Source organism: Drosophila busckii, chromosome 3L, assembly GCF_011750605.1.
Source record: "Drosophila busckii strain San Diego stock center, stock number 13000-0081.31 chromosome 3L, ASM1175060v1, whole genome shotgun sequence".
Lineage (NCBI taxonomy): Eukaryota > Metazoa > Arthropoda > Insecta > Diptera > Drosophilidae > Drosophila > Drosophila busckii.
In genome coordinates this window covers 3,787,836-3,809,999 of record NC_046606.1, presented here as the reverse complement: position 1 = coordinate 3,809,999, position 22,164 = coordinate 3,787,836, and the positions used below count along the sequence as shown (strand labels likewise).

The window sequence follows — 22,164 nt, the reverse complement described above, 5'->3', positions numbered from 1 at the left end:
GTGTATTGAGCTCTATCAGTCTACCTGTCTCTCCAGTTCAGTATTATGTGTTTGTGGGGCAGGGCAGGCGTGTGTATGTTGCTGTGTGATATGAGCTAACGGTGGCACAGCCGGTGGCAGCTTCAACGCTCCACAACTGCCACAGCGACAGGTTGTACGCTCTTGGCCGGCACTCCACACCCGGCACGTGTTGTACGCCAATGAAAACAAAATACAAAAAAAAAAAGAAATAGAAAAAAAAAACTGAAACACAATTTTCAATTGTTCAGAGCTACGTTCAATGCTAGAGGGGGCCACGAGCATTTCTCCATTGCATTCGACTTTGATTTCGATTTACTTTTGCTTTTCATTGTTAATAGTGCCGACAATGTGATGATGTTGCTGCCACACATGAGAGGAGGCAGGGGGCAGCAGCAAAGTGTGTATTCATATTTGTCTAACTTAGTTATTTTTTCTTCAAAAGCTTTAGTAACAATTTTCTGGTATTTAAAGCAAAATTGCTTTACAGAAGCTCATTAAGTGCAACATTTCTATGGGTGAAGGTATGTAGAGAGTGAGATAGATAGTTGTAGTAAGAGTTGCAGTCAGTAAGAGAATAGTTTTTATGATTTATGTTATGAATTGATTGAGAAAATTACATTGTAATTTAAGCTAAATAAGTTTAAAACTAGCGACTTTTAAGTTGAGAAATAGTCAAAGAAACTCAATCTTAAGCTGAACTTTAATGCCACGCCCAACTCATAATTCAATTCATAACTAAATCGCATTCAAATTCTAAAAATCTTGCATAATTATCAAGTTATATATGCAGCTACCATATAATTATAGCTCAATATGCAAAACCATAATTTCTGTTAGCCAAAAAACCTTAATTTGCGGAAGCCAAGGTATTATAGGCCAAAAGCCAGGTTTAGCTTGTGTAAGCAATCATTATCGACATACTGTATGTATATTTAAATTGAGCATACGATATAGGGACAGTGCCCTCTGCATATAATAAAACTGAAGATCATTTCCCCCTTTGATGAATTGTTTCTTTTCTTTATTTTTTATCAAACACAATCAGCGTCAATTATGTTATATCGATTTATATATAAGATTATATCTGTGTGCGTGTGCATTCGTGTGTGTGTGTGTGTGTGCCTTCCGGTGCTCGAAATAAATCTTCAAATTAAGTTCTGTCTCCGCTGTTGGTTATTTTTGAGAAAAATTCACCAAAATCGAAGCAATTTTTTTTTTTTTATTGTATTTCGTAAGCAGAAAGAAAACGAAAATGAGAAAAGATCAACGCTTTCAAGTGCCCACTTGGCACAATATAAAAAGATCTTTAAGCTTCGCATCAGCGAAGACATGTGTGAACGTGGGTTGCTTGATAAGTTTGTCTGTCAGCTCGCGTGGGCAGTCAAAAAGAAAATAACAGCTTTTGTTAGTTAGAAATTTAGAAACAGCATAATTTAGTAGTTTAAATTTAAATATAGTTATAAAATGAATATAGCCTAGAGTGGGGCTGCTAATTGATATTATAGTGCCCACCCATGCTGGGGTGGTGGGCCTCTGGTATCTAAGACGTGTTTTTACGCCAATTTCTTTCTTGTGCCTGCTCGGACTGCTGCTGAGTGCTCGCAAACGAACTCAAATGCGAAAATTACACCCCAAGCGACCAATTTAATGCCATTAAATTATAATTTTAAATTTTTTTAAAGAGCCTACAAAACTGACAAACGGTCAGCGAGCGAAAGAGATGCAAGAGGCAGACTAAAAGGCATTATTCAATTAGAGGCGTTTGTGTTTTGCGCTGCCCAGTGCCAGCTTGTTTTGTTTATTTTCGGAGCAGCAAATTGTTCTACTACTTTATTATACTATACTACTGCACTATCTACTACTTAAACTCGGCGCGCAACTCTAACTACTTAGTAGGCAAGAAGAGTTTAAAGCTTTCGGGCAAACGGTTAATGCTAAGCAAAAAGTGAAAAAAGCAAAAACAGCTCAACGCTCAGCTCAGCTGCAAGGCGTGTGTAGGTGTAAGCAAATGCTGTGTGTGCATGTGTGTATGTGTGTGTGAAGATAAAATCTCTGCTTGGCAACTGTCGCCAACTGACACTCATAATTAAAGAAACAAATAAAGCACACACACACATGCAAAGCAGATAACAACAACAACAACAGCATTTACATTAACATAGTGCAAGAAAATGACAACAACAACAGTAAGAGCAAGTGTTGCTCAACTGCTAAATACTCTGCACAGTGGTCAAAATTGCAAAGCCTATTAGCACAGCTTAAAATATTATCGATAAATCAGTGTTGCCAATTAATTTCACTGCTGGCATTGCCAATTGAAAGTCAGACAGTCAACAAGTAGATATTGCTTTTTTTTTATTGATTTTATCATTTATCTGCTTAAAACTATAAACACAACTCAAAAGTTAACTTTTGTATAAATTAAGCATAAGGTTTTGCACTTTGCATTAGTTTGCACTTGCAGTGTATTCAAAAAACACAACAACAATCGCAGCAGCTACATCGCCTCGGCACTTGTCGTGTCTGCGCTGGCGCAAGCAGCGCTGCATGCAGTCAGCGCCGACGACGCTAACGACTAAGCAAAGCTTCGCGCGCGCTCTCCGAACTGCGCGCAGTCGCGCTGCGCTGCTGTCTTGTTACATTGCCTTGACTTTGACTTTGCACAGCACAGCGAGAGCTTTTAAGCTGACTGCGCTGCAGCAGCGGCAGCGACTTCGGCTCTGGCTTTGGTAACTTCTTCGCCGCATGGCTTTTGGCTTGGACTGTCTTAGTTCTTAAGTCCGTTGTTGGCGTGCTCCTCTTCAGTTCGTTGCTGACCAACGAGACGTGCGGACGTGTGCTCAAAAAAAAAAAGAAAGAAAGAAAATAATAACAAGTAGCTCGCAGTTGAAAAAAAAAAACACACACACTGCGTGAAAATTGAAGACGAAGGCGTGTGTTGAAGTGTTTTTTAAAATTTATAATTAATTGCATGGTAAAAATTTTAAAATAAAAAAAAGTAAAAAAGTGCGCGACGCGTGTGTCAAAAAAAAAAAAATAAACTTGCTGCTAAGGATTAATTGAAAGCGAAGATCCTGCAAATTAAGCGCTTGCAGCTGAAGAATTTATGCAAACTTTGGCTGCTTATTGTTGTTGTTGTTGTTGTTGCTGTTGCTGTTGCAAAGGAGGCTGCCTCAAGTGTCAGTGTGTGTGTGTGTCGTGTCCAAGTGCAAGGCGCGGCCAGCGGCGACTGTAATTTCTGTCTTTGCGCATTCTAAACACACACACACACACACACACACTTGAAAAGGCAAACAAACAAACAAACATGAAACGCGCAGTCAAGTGAAGACAGCAACAGAAAGAATTGTATAGTGGGGGGTGTGCTGCAGTGTTAAGGGGGGGACAAGCTGTAGGATAGTCAGATGAAGACACTGCCTGCTGCTGCCTGTTGCCTGTTGCTGCTGCCTCATGGCTAGTTTTGGGGGCAGCGAAAAATGCAGATGCAGCAGCCACATGTGTTTAAGCGCGCGTGTCTCTTGCGCTCTCTTTCTGCCTCGCTGCTATGCTTCGTGCGCTTAAATATCTCTTTCTAACACTTTGACGCCATATTGGGCGCATAACGGTGCAAAAATCGCGCTGCAGCTATTTTCTAAATGCATGTGTATGTGTCTCTCGCTCGCTGTATGTGTGTGTGTGTGTTTTATGTCTTTGCTGCTGCTGCTGCATTGCTGACGACCCAGCGACCGATAGACCAAAGTGCGATCAAGCATAAACCGCAGCAGCAGCAGCAGCAGCAGCAGCAACAAAATAGAACTCGCAACTCCATTTGCAGTTTTGCGGTTGCACGCTTGCAACACTTTAAGCCACATTTCGTTGCAGTTGCAAGCTGCTGTTGCATTGTGCGTGGCAGACACATAAATTATGCAACAGCATCCTTGCATCCTGCACTGGGTCAGCCACCTGCACACCACAGCGCACAACTACAGAAACCCAATCAAGCCAAGCGCTGCTCTTGATTGAAATACTGTCGAAGCGTGGAGGGGGGTGCAGCGCTTGAAGCACGCCCACAGACGATTAACGCCCACTCGTTTGCACTTTGACCGCAAATACAAATAATAATAATTTTTTTTTTTGCTGCATGTGGCTCAAGGAGTAGAACAAAATAATGCCAAGAGGCAGCAAGACAAGCTACGTGACTACACTAAGCGAAATGCTGTAGTAGTAGAGCTAAAAAAAATTAGAGAAAATTTTAATAGTTAGCAAAGTGCTTTTAAAATATTTATTTGCTTAATATTCAACAATCAACTAATGAGCTTAAAGTACAAACTTTCATATTTTGTTATTACTTAACATTGTTGCAGCTTTTTGCTTGACTTAATTTATTTCTTAAAAACTTCAAACTTTTTATTTGCGTGCTCTACATTTCTAACTTAGCAATTCAAACAAATAATTAATCTTAAACTTTCAACTTTTGCACCTTTCTTTTTGCTAGTCAGGCAATTTTTGCTCAGTGCTTTGGTCTATAATTTACGATCGCATTATTGGTCAATAGGTTATGGCCAGTGCGGCTAACCACGGCGTCTGCTGCGAGGCGCTGCGAGGCATTAGCATAGACTGCACTTTAATAGGCCACCCATCCCAGCCCATACACTTCATACTCTCCATGCTATATACGAGAGCAATCCATGGCTGCGGCCCCAAATGCTGCTTACTAATTTTTAATGTGCAGTGGCCCAGCGGCTAGTTTTGGTGCTTAAAGTTGCAGCCCACTTTAAACGGAACTCTCGAAGCAGGCAACGCCTATAACTTTTTTTTTATTAAGTTATAAAAATATGCACACACACACACAAGCGAACTAAGCAGCAGCCCAAGCCAAAGCGAAATAACCAAAAAAACGAAACTAAAAGATTAAAAAAAATACATTTGAAATGCGCGCTTAGCGACATACGAGCGCGGGCATAACGGTATTGGGCGCAGACATTCTCAGGCGCACACACACACACTCATGCATATGTATATTGCAATAAAAGTAGATTTTATAACAGCAAGCAACCCAACGAAAATTCCAGTCAAAGTTCATAGCAAGTGAAAATAGCAACAAAGAAATAAAAAAAAGGTAGCTAGGCAGGTGAAAATTGAAGGGAAAGGCTTATTAATTATGTCACTAAAGTACGCTTGGCTACTTGTTTTACACACATACATAAATCTTGAGTGTTGTCCAAAAATATTTCTGTTGGGCAGTCAAGTGTTAAGCTCAAGTTCGTTGCCTAAGTCTTTTGTATTTTTTTGGTTTGCTGCTTGTAAAGTGGAGCGCGAACGTGCAATGCCGGCCGGCATATGTGCGCTTATCACTATTATTATTATTTTTATTATTTCTTCGTGCTTTATTTTTGCCTTTTTGGAGCAAAGACTTTCAGCATTTTGTTTCCGCTTTGACCTTAGCACAAGTTCAAAGGTTGCCAGACACGCAACAGCAACAACAACAACAGCAATAATAATAATAATAAAATATACATATAAATATAGCAACAACAACAAGAACAAGTACCGAACGCTTTTTTTGAACTTGCTTGAATAAAAATCTAAAGTTCTTGGAAACGAAAGCGCTCTAAAGAGCCAAACAACAAAAGAACCTAAAGTAGCAGCAGCAACAACGAGCAGCACAACAACAGCAGCAACAAACGAAACGCAGCAATGGCAGCGACGCCAACAGCAACGTCGTCGGCTGCGACGAGAAAGCAAACTGCAAATACGGTTAAGCGGCTTTTAGCGGTAAGTTCAGACACAACAAACAAATAAACAAAGATATACATATATATATATATTATAGACGATTTGCAATTTTTATATTTGAGTTACATTTTTATTGGGAGCGTTGCCAATGTAAATTGCTCCAGAAATGAAAAATTGCCAAAATTATTATTGTCAACTTGTGGCTTGAGTGCAACTTTATAAAGCTTAGCGTGTGGGTCTGGGCCAAGTTGTTAGCCAAGCTTTATGGCTTGAGCTGTGAAGTCGGCCATTGGGTCAAACTCTAGCGCTTGATAGATGTATAGGCGTCGATGAGCTTGTTGGCTGTTGTCTATGCTCTGCGCTTCTAGCTGTTTGTTATTGTTATTGGCCTTAGCGGGGAGTCTGAGTAATGTAGGCAAATTAATCTAATAAAAAGTAGGTGGGAGTTTGAACATTTCTCTAAAACGCTAGGGATGAGAAAAACATTTGCAGTAGTTTTTTTTTCTTTTTATGTTAATGCAGCCAACATCATAAACTTGGAAATTATCGTGCATATAAAATGTTGATGAAGCGGCTTTTAATGCAAAAGCCAAACTAGCCATCATTAAAATAAATAGATGCAAGCAGCCTTTGTATTTATTATGCGCCATCAAAAGAAAAATAATCTAAAGTGCTAGACAGCGAGTGAGCAGTGGGGTGTGGGGTGTGGGCAGTGGCAGTAATTTAAGCTTTGATACTTTAGTTTTAGTGAGTGTTAAAAAGTGAGTGCTGCACTAAAGTAAAAAATAGTTATTTATGCTTAATTTGCAAGCTCATATCAAGTGAACAACGTTACACGCTGAGAAAAAAAAGGCAGCGCCATAAAAATCATTTGATATTTAAACGCAAACTTTAGTGGCAGTGACTTTTTTTATGGCTGCAAATAATTCGTTGCATGTATTTCAATTTTATGTTGGCTGCTTGTTTATAACAATTTCTGTATTTGTTTATTCCCATGTCGCTCTCAGGCATTGCTTGCTACACCTGCAGTGCGCTGCAGCTCTTTGCTTCACCTTGCAACCTTGTATGCTGCAACTGCTGGCCAAAGGTCAGCAGACTGTCTGGCGCCGCAAACGATCATTAAAAAAAGAGAGAAAAAAAAATGAACAAAGTACGAAAGTAATTTGTAAAACACGAAAAATGATTTGCTTTTTTTCTCTGCCAGAATTTCGTTGCATTTTTTTTACGATGCTAAATTACGAGTAGGCAGCAGTTCCGTTGGAGGTTGCGCAGGTCTGCGCTTCATTAGCACAGCATAAGAATTGTAAAAATAGCAAAGTTGCCATAAACAAAATATAAATCAAGCCGGGCACAGACAGTTGCGCAGCCGCAGCGTTGCAAGTTGCAAGATGAATTACAGTTGCAAGTTGCGTTTACAAATGAGCAGGCGTTTCGGCCATTTTGTCTGTGGCGCAAGTAAAAGTAACTTTGGCTGCTTAATAGGTCAAAATAGAGATTTGTATCCACACACACACACACACACACACGCGCGCAGAGCTAATGGGTCAACAACTATAAATAATCACATTCTCTGCCAGCAATAATTAAACAACTTTTATTGACATTTTTTATATTGATGCCAAAGCGCAGTCGCTGCGGTTTTCCTCTCTCTCACTCTCTTAGCTGACATTTGTGTTCTTTTGCGGCTTCAGCGCATAGAAAAATTCAATTGAAAATAAGTAGTATCTGTGGTTCTTAAGTGTTCTTTTCTTTTTGTTGTTGTGTGTGTGTGTGTGTGTGCATAGGGGCCAAAATCTAACTGTGCTTTTAGTTGTCTCACATTAAGCAACTACAATTTTGAGATATTTGCTGCGGTAACTAACTTCAAATTAGCTATAGCAGCCGATTTCGAACTCAATTTATAGCAATTTATGCGCAGCAGTTTGAATTCGCAGTTCAATTGGCAATAAGGAAGTTGGCTAAGTTTGCTCTAAGCTTTAATTGAAATGTAACTAAATTTGTTTTTGATAGAAAAGTTTACTCTATATTTGAATTCTACCCTAAGTAAATTTACCATGACAGTCAAATTTATTATAATAAAAATTTCAGCGCGCCTTTGTTTGCTTTTTTAATAAATTTTGTGCTGAGAAACTTTTTGCTTTGTCTAAACTAAATGCTAACAACTCACAAATAATTTCTAGCACATTTCTATTTTTATTAAATTTTTTTAACATGTATCAACGAACTTTTCGCATAGCGCAAACTCTTTCATTAATTAAACTCGCAACTATCTTTAGACTCACATCTCTCACTCATTAATATAGACACTTGTGGCAAAGTGTAGAACTTAAGATGCTTTGCTTATCAGCTTTAGCACACATACTTATTTATACTTAGCATGTGTCTTGCCAAGGAATGTTACTAAACAATATTATCATAAATCTTGCAAGCATAAACAAATGCCTGGCAATGTCATTTGCCACAAAGTTGCATTTTGCCACGGCTATTGCCACAACAAACAAACAAGCTAACTGTATAGCAATGGCAAAAAGTTGTTAAACAACAACAGGCCACAAGTTTGAAGTTGCGTGTGCTGTTTAAAGCCTTGACAAGCATTTGCTTAGCCGTATCTGTTACAATTTAATGCTGTCATTGCATTTAATGCCGCAACAAATTTTTTAGTGGCCAAATTGAATGCCAAATTACACAAATCAAATGCCGGGCTTGATATCGTATGCAAAGCAAATTATATAACTTGTTGCTGTTGTTCAAGTTGAGGCTGTAGCTGAGGCTTAAGGGTTCGCTGCTTAGCAGTTGGCATAATTAATGGCGTGTGGCGCTTAACGCCGCCGCGCTAGAGTGCATTGTACTAGCTTAGATTGAGAATTAGATAGACACTGCGAGAAATGCAGACAAAGTTGTAAATTGAAATTATATAATAGCCTGAAGGCCTCAGTTACACTGGCTACATAATTGTAATACAGAATTAATTCTAAATCTCAATTAAAAATAAAACAATAAAATTATATAAAGTACAGTATACAATTGGCAGCTGCTGAAATTTGATATATGTACATTCAATAAAAAAGCTTAAAGACTTAAATTAAAGCATAAGTTTTATAACTATATCTGAGTATTTATTTTCTTAGTTTACTTTAATATTTATAAAACATTTATTTATTTTTTATGTCAACTATGGACCAGTCGATTTATTTATTAAAATTTATATTAAAATTATTTTAAATTGTTTTTGTTTTTTGATGTTGATAAATTTATGTATTGGCAATGTTAAATGACAAACATTTTGCAGGCTGGTGTTAGGGTTAATATTAGTTAAATGCCAAATATTCAAATTATATATTTAAATGTGCTTAAATTTGCATTGAACTCTTTATAAAATTTAGTAAAATAAAAAATTTTAATAGCTACTGCTGCTTAACTTTTCTCAGTCTCTGCATTTCTCTCAGTGCACATCTAACTTAAGCACTCGTATGTAGAACCCGTGGCAAGCATCTAAGCTAGTTACCCTTGGCTTTGACTTGGCGTTCGTCGTATTATTTTTTTTTAATTATAGGCTGCGGCTCTCGAGTGCGGTTCGTTTCCGAAACTCAAAGTTGGCTGCCATGGCGTGGCAAGAGTTTTGGGGCGTGTGTGCTGTGCTGTGTGCAGGCAACTGTTAATTTTGTTTTACAACTTTGGCTTGTATCTATTGTAGCATCTATAACTGTCAGTTACAAACCGAAAACACACACACACACACACTCACACATGCTTAGTACTTGTTGCGCTTGCTTTTCATTCATTCATTCATAAAGAAAAAAAAGGTAGCTTGTTGCTTTAATCTTGCATCGCTCGTTGCGATTTTGTTTTTTTTTGGAGTACACAAATTAATTATAGCAAGCCTAAGCTGCTGCGGCTAACTTTTGGCTAACGGCAAACTCATGTGCTTAAACAATTAGCTAAGCAAAAAAACACAAACTAAATTTCTTGTGCATGCGCTGCGCAGATTTGTTGCTTCGCTGCCTGCGCAATGTTTAGATGCTAATTCTTATATCATCTGCAATTATGTAAGAACGGCCAAGTTGACCATGACATGGACATGAACGTGGAGCTGTAGCTGGAGCTGGGGTGCTTGGACTTCATGCTGTGCAGGCAATTTGACCTCCATAAATTATATGCGATTTGAGCTTGGCAAGCAGCTTGAGCTTTAGTTACGCTGTGATTCAATTTGCCAATTGAATTGCTTTATAGGTCAGTTATTTACTCTTGACGTAATACAAAGCGTTGGGTTTAGTTAACTTGTTGAGATAGTAACAGTAGTTGGCGCTAGAGAAAGAAATTTATTACTTAAGAATTAAAATAGTAGTTTGAATTTAAATTAAATATATTTTAATGGCAGCGAAGGCTCGAAGCAGCAGCTCAAGTGCTAAAATTTATTTGTTAGCATTCACCAGGCTTTAGTTGTTTATTATAATTATTAATATTTAATAAGTAAATTCAAGGCTTCGACTTAAAGCATTTGAGCTTAAATAAATGCTTAAGATGCATTGTTGTTTGAATTTAAATTAAATATACTTTAATGGCAGCGAAGGCTCTAAGCAGCAGCTCAAAAGCTAAAATATTATAAATATTATCTTCAAGCCTTAGTTGTTCATTATTCACATTAATATTTAATAAGTAAAGTCATGGCTTAAACTAAAACCATTTGAGCTTAAATAATAGCTGAAGCTCAACGAATCTTTGTTACTTGTTTGATATTTCTACTGCTTATGCTGCCTTCAATATATTAAAATATTTCTATGCATTATAAGTTAATTTTTTTCTTGTTCTTCTCTTACAGATTTGCTTGGTATCGACGCTTTTAAGCAGCGCGGATGCACTGGAGCTGGGCGACAAGTGCCAGCATGATATGGACTGTACAGATTTTATCAAGGGCAGCAGCTGCTCGGCCCAGGGCTACTGTGAGTGTGCGCCCTACTTTGTTCAACTGGATGCCAAGCGTTGTTTGTCGTGTAAGTTTTTCTTCTCCCAATCTTTGAGTAACCCACTTGGGTTTAACACTTGACTGCGCGTGGTCATTCAAACAAACAGATACGGCTAAAGTTTTGTTTGCATGCACCGTTAGTCACACACACACACACATAGACACACATGCATAACTTAAAGTTCTACTCAACTTTGTTTGCAGCACAACTATTGGGTGGAGACTGTCAGCTGAGCGAGCAGTGCTCGATGAAAGTGGCCAACAGCAGTTGCTTGGACGGCGCCTGTCGCTGCGTCGAGGGATTCTTGCAATTCCGCAAGCACACATGTCTGGGACGTAAGTAGCAGTAGCTTTATAGCATTTATGGCCCTAATTGCACTATCGATTATAATTACATCATTAGTATAAGCTGCAAGCCAAAGTGCAATGCAACCCAAAGAATGCAACTTAGATTGCACGCAAACTAGCGCTGTCTCGCTCTTACGCTCTTTACTCATTGCCGTTGATTGTTTAACGTTCGTTAGCACTTCTATAAGAATTTTATTTTTGCGTTCTTTGCTCGCCCGCTTGACACAAGCCATTAACATGGCCATAACAAACAATCATAACAATAACAATAGCAAACAGCACAGCGCTGCGACTGCGACTGCCTAACAAGACAATCGTGTCACTAATTAGACGCATAATTGGTTAATTTTCTAGGAAATTGAAAAGTGCTAGTCTAAAATGCAAGCAATTTTCACGCACATGCAAAGAAAATTGCAGCAGCAATAGCTTGAAGCTGTTGGCCAAACAGACTTAAGGTCTTAAAGCAGATTTAACTGCAATTAAGCACTCAAATAAATATTTGAAAAATCCTATCAAATTTTATAAATATATATTCTCTAATATATATTAAGTGGCTTACTCAAATTAAATTTAAAAATCGTATTTTGTCTAAATAAATATTTTAAAAATTAATAAACAATTGAAAAGTAACAAGCAATACTTTGTTTAAATTAACATAAATATTAAAAGACATACTAAAATATATTTCAAGTAAGAAAACGCTCAAATTAAATTTTTCAATCAAATTTTGATATTTTAAAAATTAATAAGCAATACTTTGTTTAAGAAAAAATGCTTACAAAAATAATTTTCTTTCTTTTGTCAATGGCTGAAAATTTTTTGTAACAAATGTTTGCTTACGTTGTCGCCAGTTGGCGCTAATCTGATTAGAATGTTGCTAGCAGCATTAGCAGCAGCTGCTGCAGCTTGCGGTACATTTGTTTGCCCTGCTGCTTAACAGTTGGCTAGCGCTTGTATCTGTCTGTCTGTGTGTGAGACACGACGACGACAAAAAGCCAAAGACATTGACTTGGGACTTGCGACTTGGACGTGGCTACTACAGTTCGTGTCTTTGCCATTCACCTGTTGCATTCTATGGCTGCTGCTGCTGCTGCTGGCGACATAATTATAGCGCATTTAAATGCAAGCACGCCTAGTGGGCGTGGCATAGCCTAGACAGTGCAGCTGACATTTGCCAGTGCTTTAATATTTAATTAAAATAATTTTAATGACATGTGGTCAGGTCAGGCAAAACAGTTGGCGCTGCAAGCAGCAGCAGCAGCAGCAACGAACAGCAGCGCTTGCATTTATGAGATACTTTCACCAAAAAAAATAAAGCAACAATGCCAAAGCTAAAGAAAGCTACACAGCCACAATAAATAAAATGTAAGAAAATAAAATAAAAATCAAGCAAAGCGAGAACCTTTCACCAAAAACTGCTGCAGCAGCAACAACAGCAGCAGCAGCAACAGCAGCAACTGTGGCAAGCGCTTTAAAGTAAAATCCTTTTGCTTTGGCTTTTGATTTGTATCTGCAACTGCTTTACATGCCTAATTGTGCGAGCAGCGCATGTTGCTGCAACTTGTTGGCTGTTGGCTGTTGCCTTTTGTAATTAAATTGCACTGATTATGTGGAAAGCACAACACAAGAAAGTCCAATTAGCAACAACGCCAAAGAACTTGCAATTGGTAAAGCAGCAGCAGCCAGTCCAACTGCCAAGCGCTGCGGCAGTTGACAAACATTCACTTGTTATATAGCTCGACTCGACTATAGCTCGCTCTGGCTTTGGCTTTGGGTCAAGTTAAGCAAGTGGCTGCTTTGGCTTTGTCGCTGGCTGTGCCAGTTTTGTATTTTTGGGAAGGCTTTCGCTATTGTCGCCAGGCCACTTGTTCCAGTTTCCCATGCACCTTAACCCAATGTTAAGCCCAAGCCCATTTCGGGATTTTCGCCTGCCATTTTAACGAGCCAAGTTAACAGTTACACACACACAAACACACACACACACACTTTATGAGTTATGCACATATGACAATGTCTACAGTCTCCACAAGTCCGAAAAAGTATGCCAAACATATAGACAGAACTGTCTGAGTTCTGCGTCTTGAGTCTTCAGACATTTGCAGTTGCAGTCAAGCATTCAAAAAAAAAATGTATTTTGCCAACTCGCTCTCTCTCTCTCTTTCTCTCTTTAATGCTTTGTTGCTTGGCAAATAAAGCAGCAAGAAATTCTAGATGGCAATCTGACGAAACGTGCATTTGCATGCTAAGTTGAGCGCTAAAGATAAAGACGCGACACTTACTTAAGTGACAATGTTTGCTCGAGTAAAATAAAATGCAGAAATTTCTATTTGAAAAGCGTGCAAAGTTCAGGCTGCCAGTTTAGTTAAAGAATTCTATGAACGAGCGAAATGCTGTGTAATATTGAAATAAAATTCTTTCTAAAGAATTCTATAAATTTTAAGAAATGGTTTGAAACTCAATCAAAATTCTTTCTAATATTAAAAGATCACTGCAAGAAATTGTTTAATAAATGCTTAAAGTTTAAATTAAGATTTCAATACGCTCAACTTTATAGATAATGCTACAAGCTTAGCTTAAGTATTCAAAATAATAAAAACTCTAGAATTATGAAAAAAATAAAATATGCAATTAAAAAGCTAAAAATCGAACTATGCTGCTTGCATTTCTTTTCTACTTTATTAACAACTCTCCAAATATTCTGCCAACTCCTCTCACTTTTTCTCAAAACTCAAACATTAATCAAAGAATTGACTTGAGCACTTAACTCGACACAACAAAAAACCCAAAACACTTTCCATGTCAAAGCAAAAATAACAAAAGAAACCACAACAAAAAATTATAGCATTTCGTTTTAAAACGTTTGACCGACAAAAATAGCTACAAACGTTTTTTTTTCTTTTTGGTTTTTGTTTTTAAACTGTGTTAATTTGGGGGGAAAATGTATTTTGGCAAATATGCAAAAATAATGTGGAACAATTTTGAATGGTCGCTTCCGCAAGCAATAACAATAACAATAACAATAACTGGCGGCAATGCTATAATAATAAAAGAGAAAAATTTATAATTGTGGGGCAAGCAGTTGGAAGCAAAGCAAAGCGAGGTACACGCAAATGAAATAGAATTTTTATAATTTGAGGAGAGAGAGAGAGAGAGAGGGAGGGAGGGAGAGCGACTACTTAGCTACTGTTTTGACATAGTTTTCATTGTGGCATTGTATGTTGATTTTTGAATGAGCTGCAACTGAAGCTTGCAAGCTTGCAACTGTTGCATGCCCCAAGCTCGCAGCATTTTCACACGCGCCAGCGTAATCGAAGTGGGTTACGTTTACCAACCTGTCACACCGGTAGGCCAGAAAGAGAACGCAAGAGAGTGAGAGATAGAGAGAGAGAGGGAGCGCAGCTCTATTGATCAGCAGCGGCGTTTGCTCTAAGCAGGGGGGTCAAACTGCTGTCTAGGCACATAAAAGTGAAAGAGCAACGCCACTGTCACTCTCTCTCTCTCTCTCTCGCACACTCGCTGTCTGTCTCTCTCTATATATTGGTGTCAAACTGTTGCATTTGGAATGGGCCAAAGTCAGAGTCAAAGTCACAAGAGGCTGCTGTGTGTGCTCAGTGCAGTGTCAGTGTCAGTGGCGCATTCGTTAAGTATACGCCATGTAGCCTATGCGCCTTTTAAAGCGACTTGACGAACCGGTTAGCCAGCCAAAAAAAAAACAACAACAACAAAATACCAAAAATTCCTTTGTGCAAATGCCGCAAAACGTTGCAAACTTCTTTACCAAAATGACTGCAAGTTCCCTCAAGTGCTGTAAATTATTTTTGCGCACTTGAACTGAGTTCGCTTAGCTGCCAAAAAAAAGATTTGCAGCTTGCAAGAATTTATGCTTAATTGAGTTGTTCAGATATTTTTGGCATTAATAGTAACGCTAGAGCATAAGCTAAGTTAAGTTTACAGCAAAGCAAAGCAATCAAATGAATTTAGTTCTAGCTAAAACTTAAAGTCTAAAGACGCATTAATTAAATTAAATTTTTTGTAGAGGTTTACAAACAATTTTAGTAACAATAGTAAACATTTTTGTTATGCTGCTGCTTGTTGCATTTAATTTATTAAAATAATTTGTTGAATTTATTTAAGCGAATTAAGCGCTTAGCACAAATATTTTCTATTATTTTCTTAGCTATTTATTTATTTTAATTAATTAATTTAAACGTTTGCTATGCTTAAGCATTAGATAGGAAATGCCAGTAAAACTACTTTGCCCATAATAATAAAAATAACTTGGGAAATTGTTAAAGCCAACTGGCAAGTTGCATGCCACACAGCTTAAATCACAGCTATTTTAACAACATGAGTGGCGGCATCTAAATGGGAGCAGTTGCGGCTGCCTGGGAGTAGCCAAGTTTATAGACTTGGCTAAAGCAGACAACGCCCTAAGGGCAATGTTAACGCCAGCCTAAGTAAGAAGACTGCCTGGCTGCCAGTTTGTAGCTGCTGTTGCAGTTGCAGTTGCAGGTGGTGGTGCTGCTGCTGTGGCAAAATGGTCATGGCAATGCCGCTAGAGTAACCAAGTTGCCAGGTTGCCAAGTTGGCCAAAACGAAACAAGTGAAAACAAGTTGAGCGCCTGCAGTCAACTCAGCACGGAAAGTGGGTCAACGCTGCAGCAGCAGCAGCAGCAGTGTCTCTATGTGTGTGTGTGTGTGTGTGTGTGAGCTGTGCTGAGATTCAGAGCCAGTTAGTCGCACCATATCGGGCGGTGCCGGGGTGCATGCGCTTTAGCTGCAGCTTGGGCTGCTGGAATGCTGATGAGCGAATGTTTTTAAACGGGAAACTGGGGAAACCAGCAGCAGCAGCAGCAGCAGCAGCAACCAAAGCATTGGCGACGTCATCAACAGCAGCAGCAGCAGCAGCAGCCTCAGCATTTGTGCAGTTTTGATTCTATATTGACGGTTATTAGGCATGTCGAAGGCGGGTTAATGCACAGCTCGTTGTTGTTGTTGTTGTTGTTGCTGTTGCTGTTTGCAGTTGCTGCTGCTGCAGTTTGATGATGATGATGGGTTTTTAATATGCGCTCTGGGGTATACGATTTACGGTTAGTTTAATAAACTCTAAGCGGAGCATGCGAATTTATTTTTTTATAGCAACTACTACAAGTCTCTGTTGCTCTCTCTCTTTCTCTCTTTGCAGCTGCACATCCTGGCGCTGTTTGCTATAGCCACGCCCACTGTCAAATGTTTGACACACGCACCCATTGCGACTTCCTCATACCAAATTTGTTTGGACGCTGTCAGTGCACGGCGCCAGCCAAAATGGTGGGCGGACTTTGTGTAGCGCCAGCGGCTGATGAAGCGACAAGCGAAGCTGCAGAGCCTGTGAAAAAGATTTCCACGACGACAACAACAACAGCAGCGCCTACAACAAGAACTACGATGACGACAACGACAACGACGACAACAGCTGCACCCACAACTACAACAAGCAGCACTGTGGCGCCTTTGCTGCTGGAGGATGAGCTGCCCGCCAGCGTGGAGGAGCAAACATTGGAGGAAGACGATACTGAGACAGTTAAGCTAAAGCCAGAGCTGGATAATGGTGAAAAGCTGGAGCCCATTGATATGGCGCATGAGGAAACCGAACTGACGCAGCAGCAACATAAAGAAGAAGAACAGCAGCAGCAGCAGCAGCAAGTAGAGCAACAGCAGACGGCAGCAGCAGAAACAAAGCCTGAGCTAGTAGCAGCGAATCCCACGGAGCCAGCAGTAGTGCAACAAGAGTTGGAATCAGAGCCATCTACAACAGCAACACAGCAGCTGCTGACTCCAGCTGATGTTACCACTGAGCTGGTGGAGCCGGAAACCGAAGCAGTGCCCGCCTACGATTATCCCTACAAAATAGACGAGGAATATGCTGAGGAAACTGATGCCAAACCGGAAGCAGAGCTGGAAACACAAACAGAGCAACAAGCAGAGACAGTACCAGAGCAAGAGCAAGAGCAAGAGCCAGTGCCTGAGCAAGAGCCAGTGCCAGCGTTAGAGCAAGAGCAAGAGCAAGAGAAAGAAACAGCAACAACAACAGCAGCAGCAATTGCTGTAGAGGAGGAACTGGAGGCTGGCTCGGGCGCACAAGAGATTGCCACCGATGATAGCATGAAATTTGATTATGAAACGCCCAGCGAGCAAGTGGAGACGCTGCAGCAGCCACAAGAGGAGCCAGAGCCAGTGGATGTTGAAGTTGTTGCCACAACAACCACAGCGCCCATTCAGCTGCTCAGTGAGCAGGAGGAAGCGCAAGAGAGCGAGACTAATGCGCCAAGCTATCAAGAGGAGGAGCAGACTGCATCCAAGGAGCAGGAGCTAACAACCGCTGATGATGATTTGATACCCGTGCATAGCGCAGCAGCAGAAGCAGCAGCAGCAACTGCTGAGGCAATTGCAACTGAAACCGAAAGTGTGACTGAAGCAACTGAAGTCGAAGCTGAAGCAACAGCAGCGCCAGCGATGGAGCAAGATGAGCTGGCTGAGGAGCAATCGGGTGATCATGAGCTGGAAACTGAGACTGAGCTGGCACAAGCTGAAGAGCAGACAGAGCTGCCTGCTCAAGCTGAGGAGGAGGAGGCGGAGGAGGAGGAGCAGTTAACAACAGCAGCGCCCACACAATTGGAGAATAGCGAAAGCCAAAATGTGGAGAAAGAGCCCGAAGCAGAAGTTGAGCTGCCAGCAGAAACTGAAGCCACTGAAATGGAGACAGCGACAACTAAAGAACCAGAGAATGTAACTGAAATTGAGACAGAGCCAACAACAGAGCAAGTGGAGCTGGAGCTGGTGACAGAACAAAGCGCCGACATCAAGCCGACAAGTGGCGAAGATGATTTAAATGAAGGCAATCAATTAAAGCAAGAGGAGCAGGCTGAGGAAGAGCAGCAGCAGCAGCTGGTGAAGGTGGAAGAACCACAAGAAGATGAACAGCAACAACAGGTTGTCGAAGACAATGAAGAAGAAGAAGCAGCAGCAGCAGCAGCGCAGGCAACAACAGAAGCTGCAGCTGAAGAGGAAGCAGCAACAGAGTCAGAGGCAGAGGAAGAAATCAAAGCTGTGGAACAAGTTGTCGAGCTGGCAAATGCAGACGAAACGCAGGCGGAAGAATTGACACACAACACAACAAATGATGATGAATTGGCGCCACAAGAGCTAACCACAGAGCAGCAGCAGCAGCCAGCCGAACTGGAAGTTGCAACAGAGCAAGAGGCAGAGACAACAACAGCAGCAGCTACAGCTGAGGATGAAGCCGAGGCAACAACAGAGTCAGAGTCACAGTCAGAAATTTCCAATGCAAATGCAATTAAGACGCCCGAAGTGTTGCCAGCAATTGAAGAACAGGCTGAGCTGGCAGCGGAGGAACAGCAAGAGCAGCAGGCTAATGATGAGCTGTTGCAAGAGATTGAGGCGGAGACAGCTGCAACGCCAACTGAAGCAATTAAGACTGAGACTGAGCAGCAGGAAACTGAAGCAACACCGCTGGAATCCGAACTCGAGCTTGAGCCTGAGCCCGAATCCGATGCCGACGCCGACGCCGAGCCAACGGAAGCCATAAATGCGCCAAGTGAAAGTGCTCAAGAGGAAGTGCAGAAAAATGAGAATGATAATATCATACAAGGTGCCGAGCCAGTTGTCATAGAGCCGGAGCTCAATGTGGAGCAAAGCGCAGAGAAAGTTACAGAAGCCGAGCTAAGCAGCGCCGCCACTGAGCTGCCCGCCGAGGTGTCCATTGTCAGCGAGGAGCAGCAGGACTTTAAGGAAAGCGAAAGCATTCAAGGCATACTCAACGATTTGATGCTCGAAGGCGACAGCACTGTGCCGCCCGTGCCGTTCGGTGAGCAGCCAGCGCAGACTAGACCCATGGAGCAGGCAGATGAGCAGCAGCAGCAACAGCAGCAAGCTCAAGCGGAAGTGTCAGAGCAGCAAACAGAGCTGTCAGCTTTGCCTGATTTGTTTGCCGAGGCAGCTGAAACTGCTGAGCAGCTGGCCGAGCCAGAGTCAAGCACTGTTAGCGCACAGGAGGAGGAGGAGCTGGTCACATTCTATCCGTCGCTGGATGAAGTAAGCACAACGGAAGCGGAAGCACAAACCGAAGCGGAACGCACGCTGTCGCCCGAGGAGCTGCCATTCGATCTGAGCGGCGATCATGCCAGTCCCATACGCCTGCAGGAGCTGGAATCCGACAGTCTTATAGTTGAGAGCACCATGCAGCCAGAGCAGCTGCAGCAGAACAATCATTTGGAGCAAGAGCAGGCCACTGCCAATCCCGTCGTTGAGCTGACCACACAAACTATGCTGGGCTTGGCCAGTCGCGTTACATTGATGGAACCTGCGGCGCCAGTAGTGACCACACTGCAGCCGCTGCTGAGCATTGAGGAGGCCACACCAGAACCAGAGCAACCGCTGCCTGTTGTTAAGCCCGGCTCGGAGCTGCGCAAGCGCGTCGACTTGGGCTTGGAGGCCATCTCCTTGGGCTTGGCCTGTGCCAGCGACAGACAATGCCAACTGGCCGATCCTCATACCGTTTGCAATCAACGTGGCGTTTGCGACTGCGCCGCCGCCAGCAGCGATTCACAAGCAGAGCCACAATGTGGTGCAGAACGCACGGGCTGCAGTGCGGGCACCTTCCAGGTGTGTACAAACTTTGATTAAATTATTCTCTTTTATTTTCAATTTATCTTTGTTACAATAATTGTTTGTTTTGATACATTTTGCACATTGTTGCTTATTTAATAACTTTTCATTCAAATCAAAAGACAAAAGCGTTGAATTAATTATTATTAAATCAAAGTTAAGCTCTGGTTGCGTAATGTTATTAATTATTAATATTCGTATAATTATATTAATACGTATTGCCTTTTATTTTGTTGCAGTGTCGCTCGAGCGGCGTTTGCATCTCCTGGTTCTTTGTCTGCGATGGACGCGCCGACTGCAACGATGGCTCCGATGAGGAGTGCATGCATAATACGCGTCTCAATCAGAGCTGCCCGGCGGAGTCTTTCCGCTGCGAGCGCAGTGGCCGCTGCATATCGCGCGCTGCGCTCTGCGATGGACGCAAGCAGTGCCCGCATGGCGAGGATGAGCTCGGCTGCGATGGTCAGCCACAGCTGCGTGGCGATGCCAATGGCGGTTGTCCGGCGCACACATTCCGCTGCAAGAGCGGCGAGTGCCTGCCCGAGTATGAGTACTGCAATGCTATAGTGTCCTGCAAGGATGGCAGCGATGAGCCGCCGCATCTTTGTGGCTCGCGTGCACTGCCCAATCTGTTTATGCGTCTGATTGAAGCGGGTGGACTGCTGGGCAATCATCAGCCCGAGGCCTACTGCCCGCATCGCTGCAGCAATGGCCTTTGCCGCTCTACGGCAATTGTTTGCTCCGGACGCGATGGCTGCGGCGATGGCACCGATGAGCAAACCTGCGCTGTCTGCCGTAAGTTCGCTGCCTCCACAATGCAGCTGCGTTTCAATTTTAATTGTTTGTTGCTCTTTGCAGGTTGCCCCGCCCCCACAGCTGCTGCCAGTCTGCCCAACTACATGGCAAGACACCGCCCCATGCCACTTTGGTGAAGCAACACTTTGACCAACTTTAACCCACACACCCTTTAATTTCTTTCCCTTTTTTTTAGCCATTTAAGTTGAATTTCTATACTATTTATTTATTTATTTATTATTTTTGTCATTTTGTTTTTTACATGTGTGTGGAGCGCGCCTTTGCCACGCCCAATTGCCACCTTGCTAGCAAGGCGTAGCTTTGTCTTTGCCTTTGAGCCAGCGATGCTGACAATTGTGCGCCCTTTGCTCACTCCCACAAACCCACACCCACACACCCACTCATCCCCTCATGCCACACACCAAACTATTTATTCCGCTCATTGCCACACACACACACCCATTTACACTATTTATTTATTTCCACTTTACACACACACACTTTGCTAACAATCAAAACACACAACAAATTATATAACAAAAAGAACGAACTTAGCTTAGTTTTATGAAATTATCTAATTTATTTAAATTTAAAACGACAAACAAGCAAACAAGTTTTCTGCTAGCAACAAATGCATTTCTTATCGTTTAATTTGTTTGTAAATAAGTAATAAATGTAAAACAAATTGACTATATAAAATGATTTTCAAATTGTATAACTACACTATATGCCACACTATATTAATCATATACAGTGTGCTTAGCGCAGATTTTCTACAAGTCAAAAACATTGCAACGGAATCATAAATTTTGCATGATTGAAAATTATTATAACAAAAAATAAATATTATAAAAACGTATTTTTAAAAATAAAACAATGTGAAAACAATTAAGAACATGTGTATTTTTTTTAAATTGGGCACATTTTAATTGTGCTTTCCACGCCAACATATATACGTATAGAGCATTTGGATCGGATTTTTTTTAGCTGAGTTATGGCTTTGCAAAGTTTGAAATTAAACAAAAGTTACTCTTTCACATTGGTTTTCTTGCATAACTATTTCAAGAACAATTTTTTATCAATCGAACACAACATATGTTTATTTCGTATCTCATGAGTAAATTAATCCTAAAAACCACTTCTTTGCGATTTTTTTTGGCTGAGAAATAGCTTCTCAAAGTTAGAAATTGATAAGAAATGAAAGACGGCATCATTTTTGGGCAAAATTTACAGGGTTACATCACGTTTTTTGCCAAAAATTTCGAATCGTTGACTTCCAAAGTTTGAATGCAGTTTTATTCTAATGCTCCTCACGAGTCTAACAATGCATCGGATGCAATTTCGCTGCATTACCGCTTATCGAAGTGCGATATTTTTTCACAAAAAATTGTCTTGGTTGCTTATTTTGTACATCAGCAACCAAAGGTTGTTTGTTTTGTACATCAGCAACCAAAGATAGCTTGTTGTCAACAATCGTTGTGATTGCTAATGTACAACGCAACCTTTTGTTCTTGATGTAACAACCTTTTGTTACTGATGTAACTCTATTTGTAACAAAATCAAGTTGGCCGCTTTGGTTTTTTGCCAATAACTTTATTATACACACATTATTTATAAATCAAATAACATACATAACATACTACAATCGAGTCTAC

General features: G+C 41.0%; 1 protein-coding gene across 1 annotated transcript; it reads left to right on the top strand.

Annotated features, from left to right (window-relative positions):
- The first annotated feature begins 2,600 nt into the window (after positions 1-2,600).
- LOC108600779 (mediator of RNA polymerase II transcription subunit 15) lies at positions 2,601-21,026 on the top strand. The gene is made up of 7 exons (XM_017988548.1): positions 2,601-2,995; positions 5,530-5,775; positions 10,556-10,727; positions 10,904-11,035; positions 16,233-19,711; positions 19,954-20,509; positions 20,573-21,026. Exons 2-7 carry the CDS (start codon positions 5,698-5,700, stop codon positions 20,644-20,646), a joined length of 4,491 nt encoding a protein of 1,496 aa, XP_017844037.1. The 5' UTR covers positions 2,601-2,995; positions 5,530-5,697; the 3' UTR covers positions 20,647-21,026.
- Positions 21,027-22,164: the final 1,138 nt, after the last annotated feature.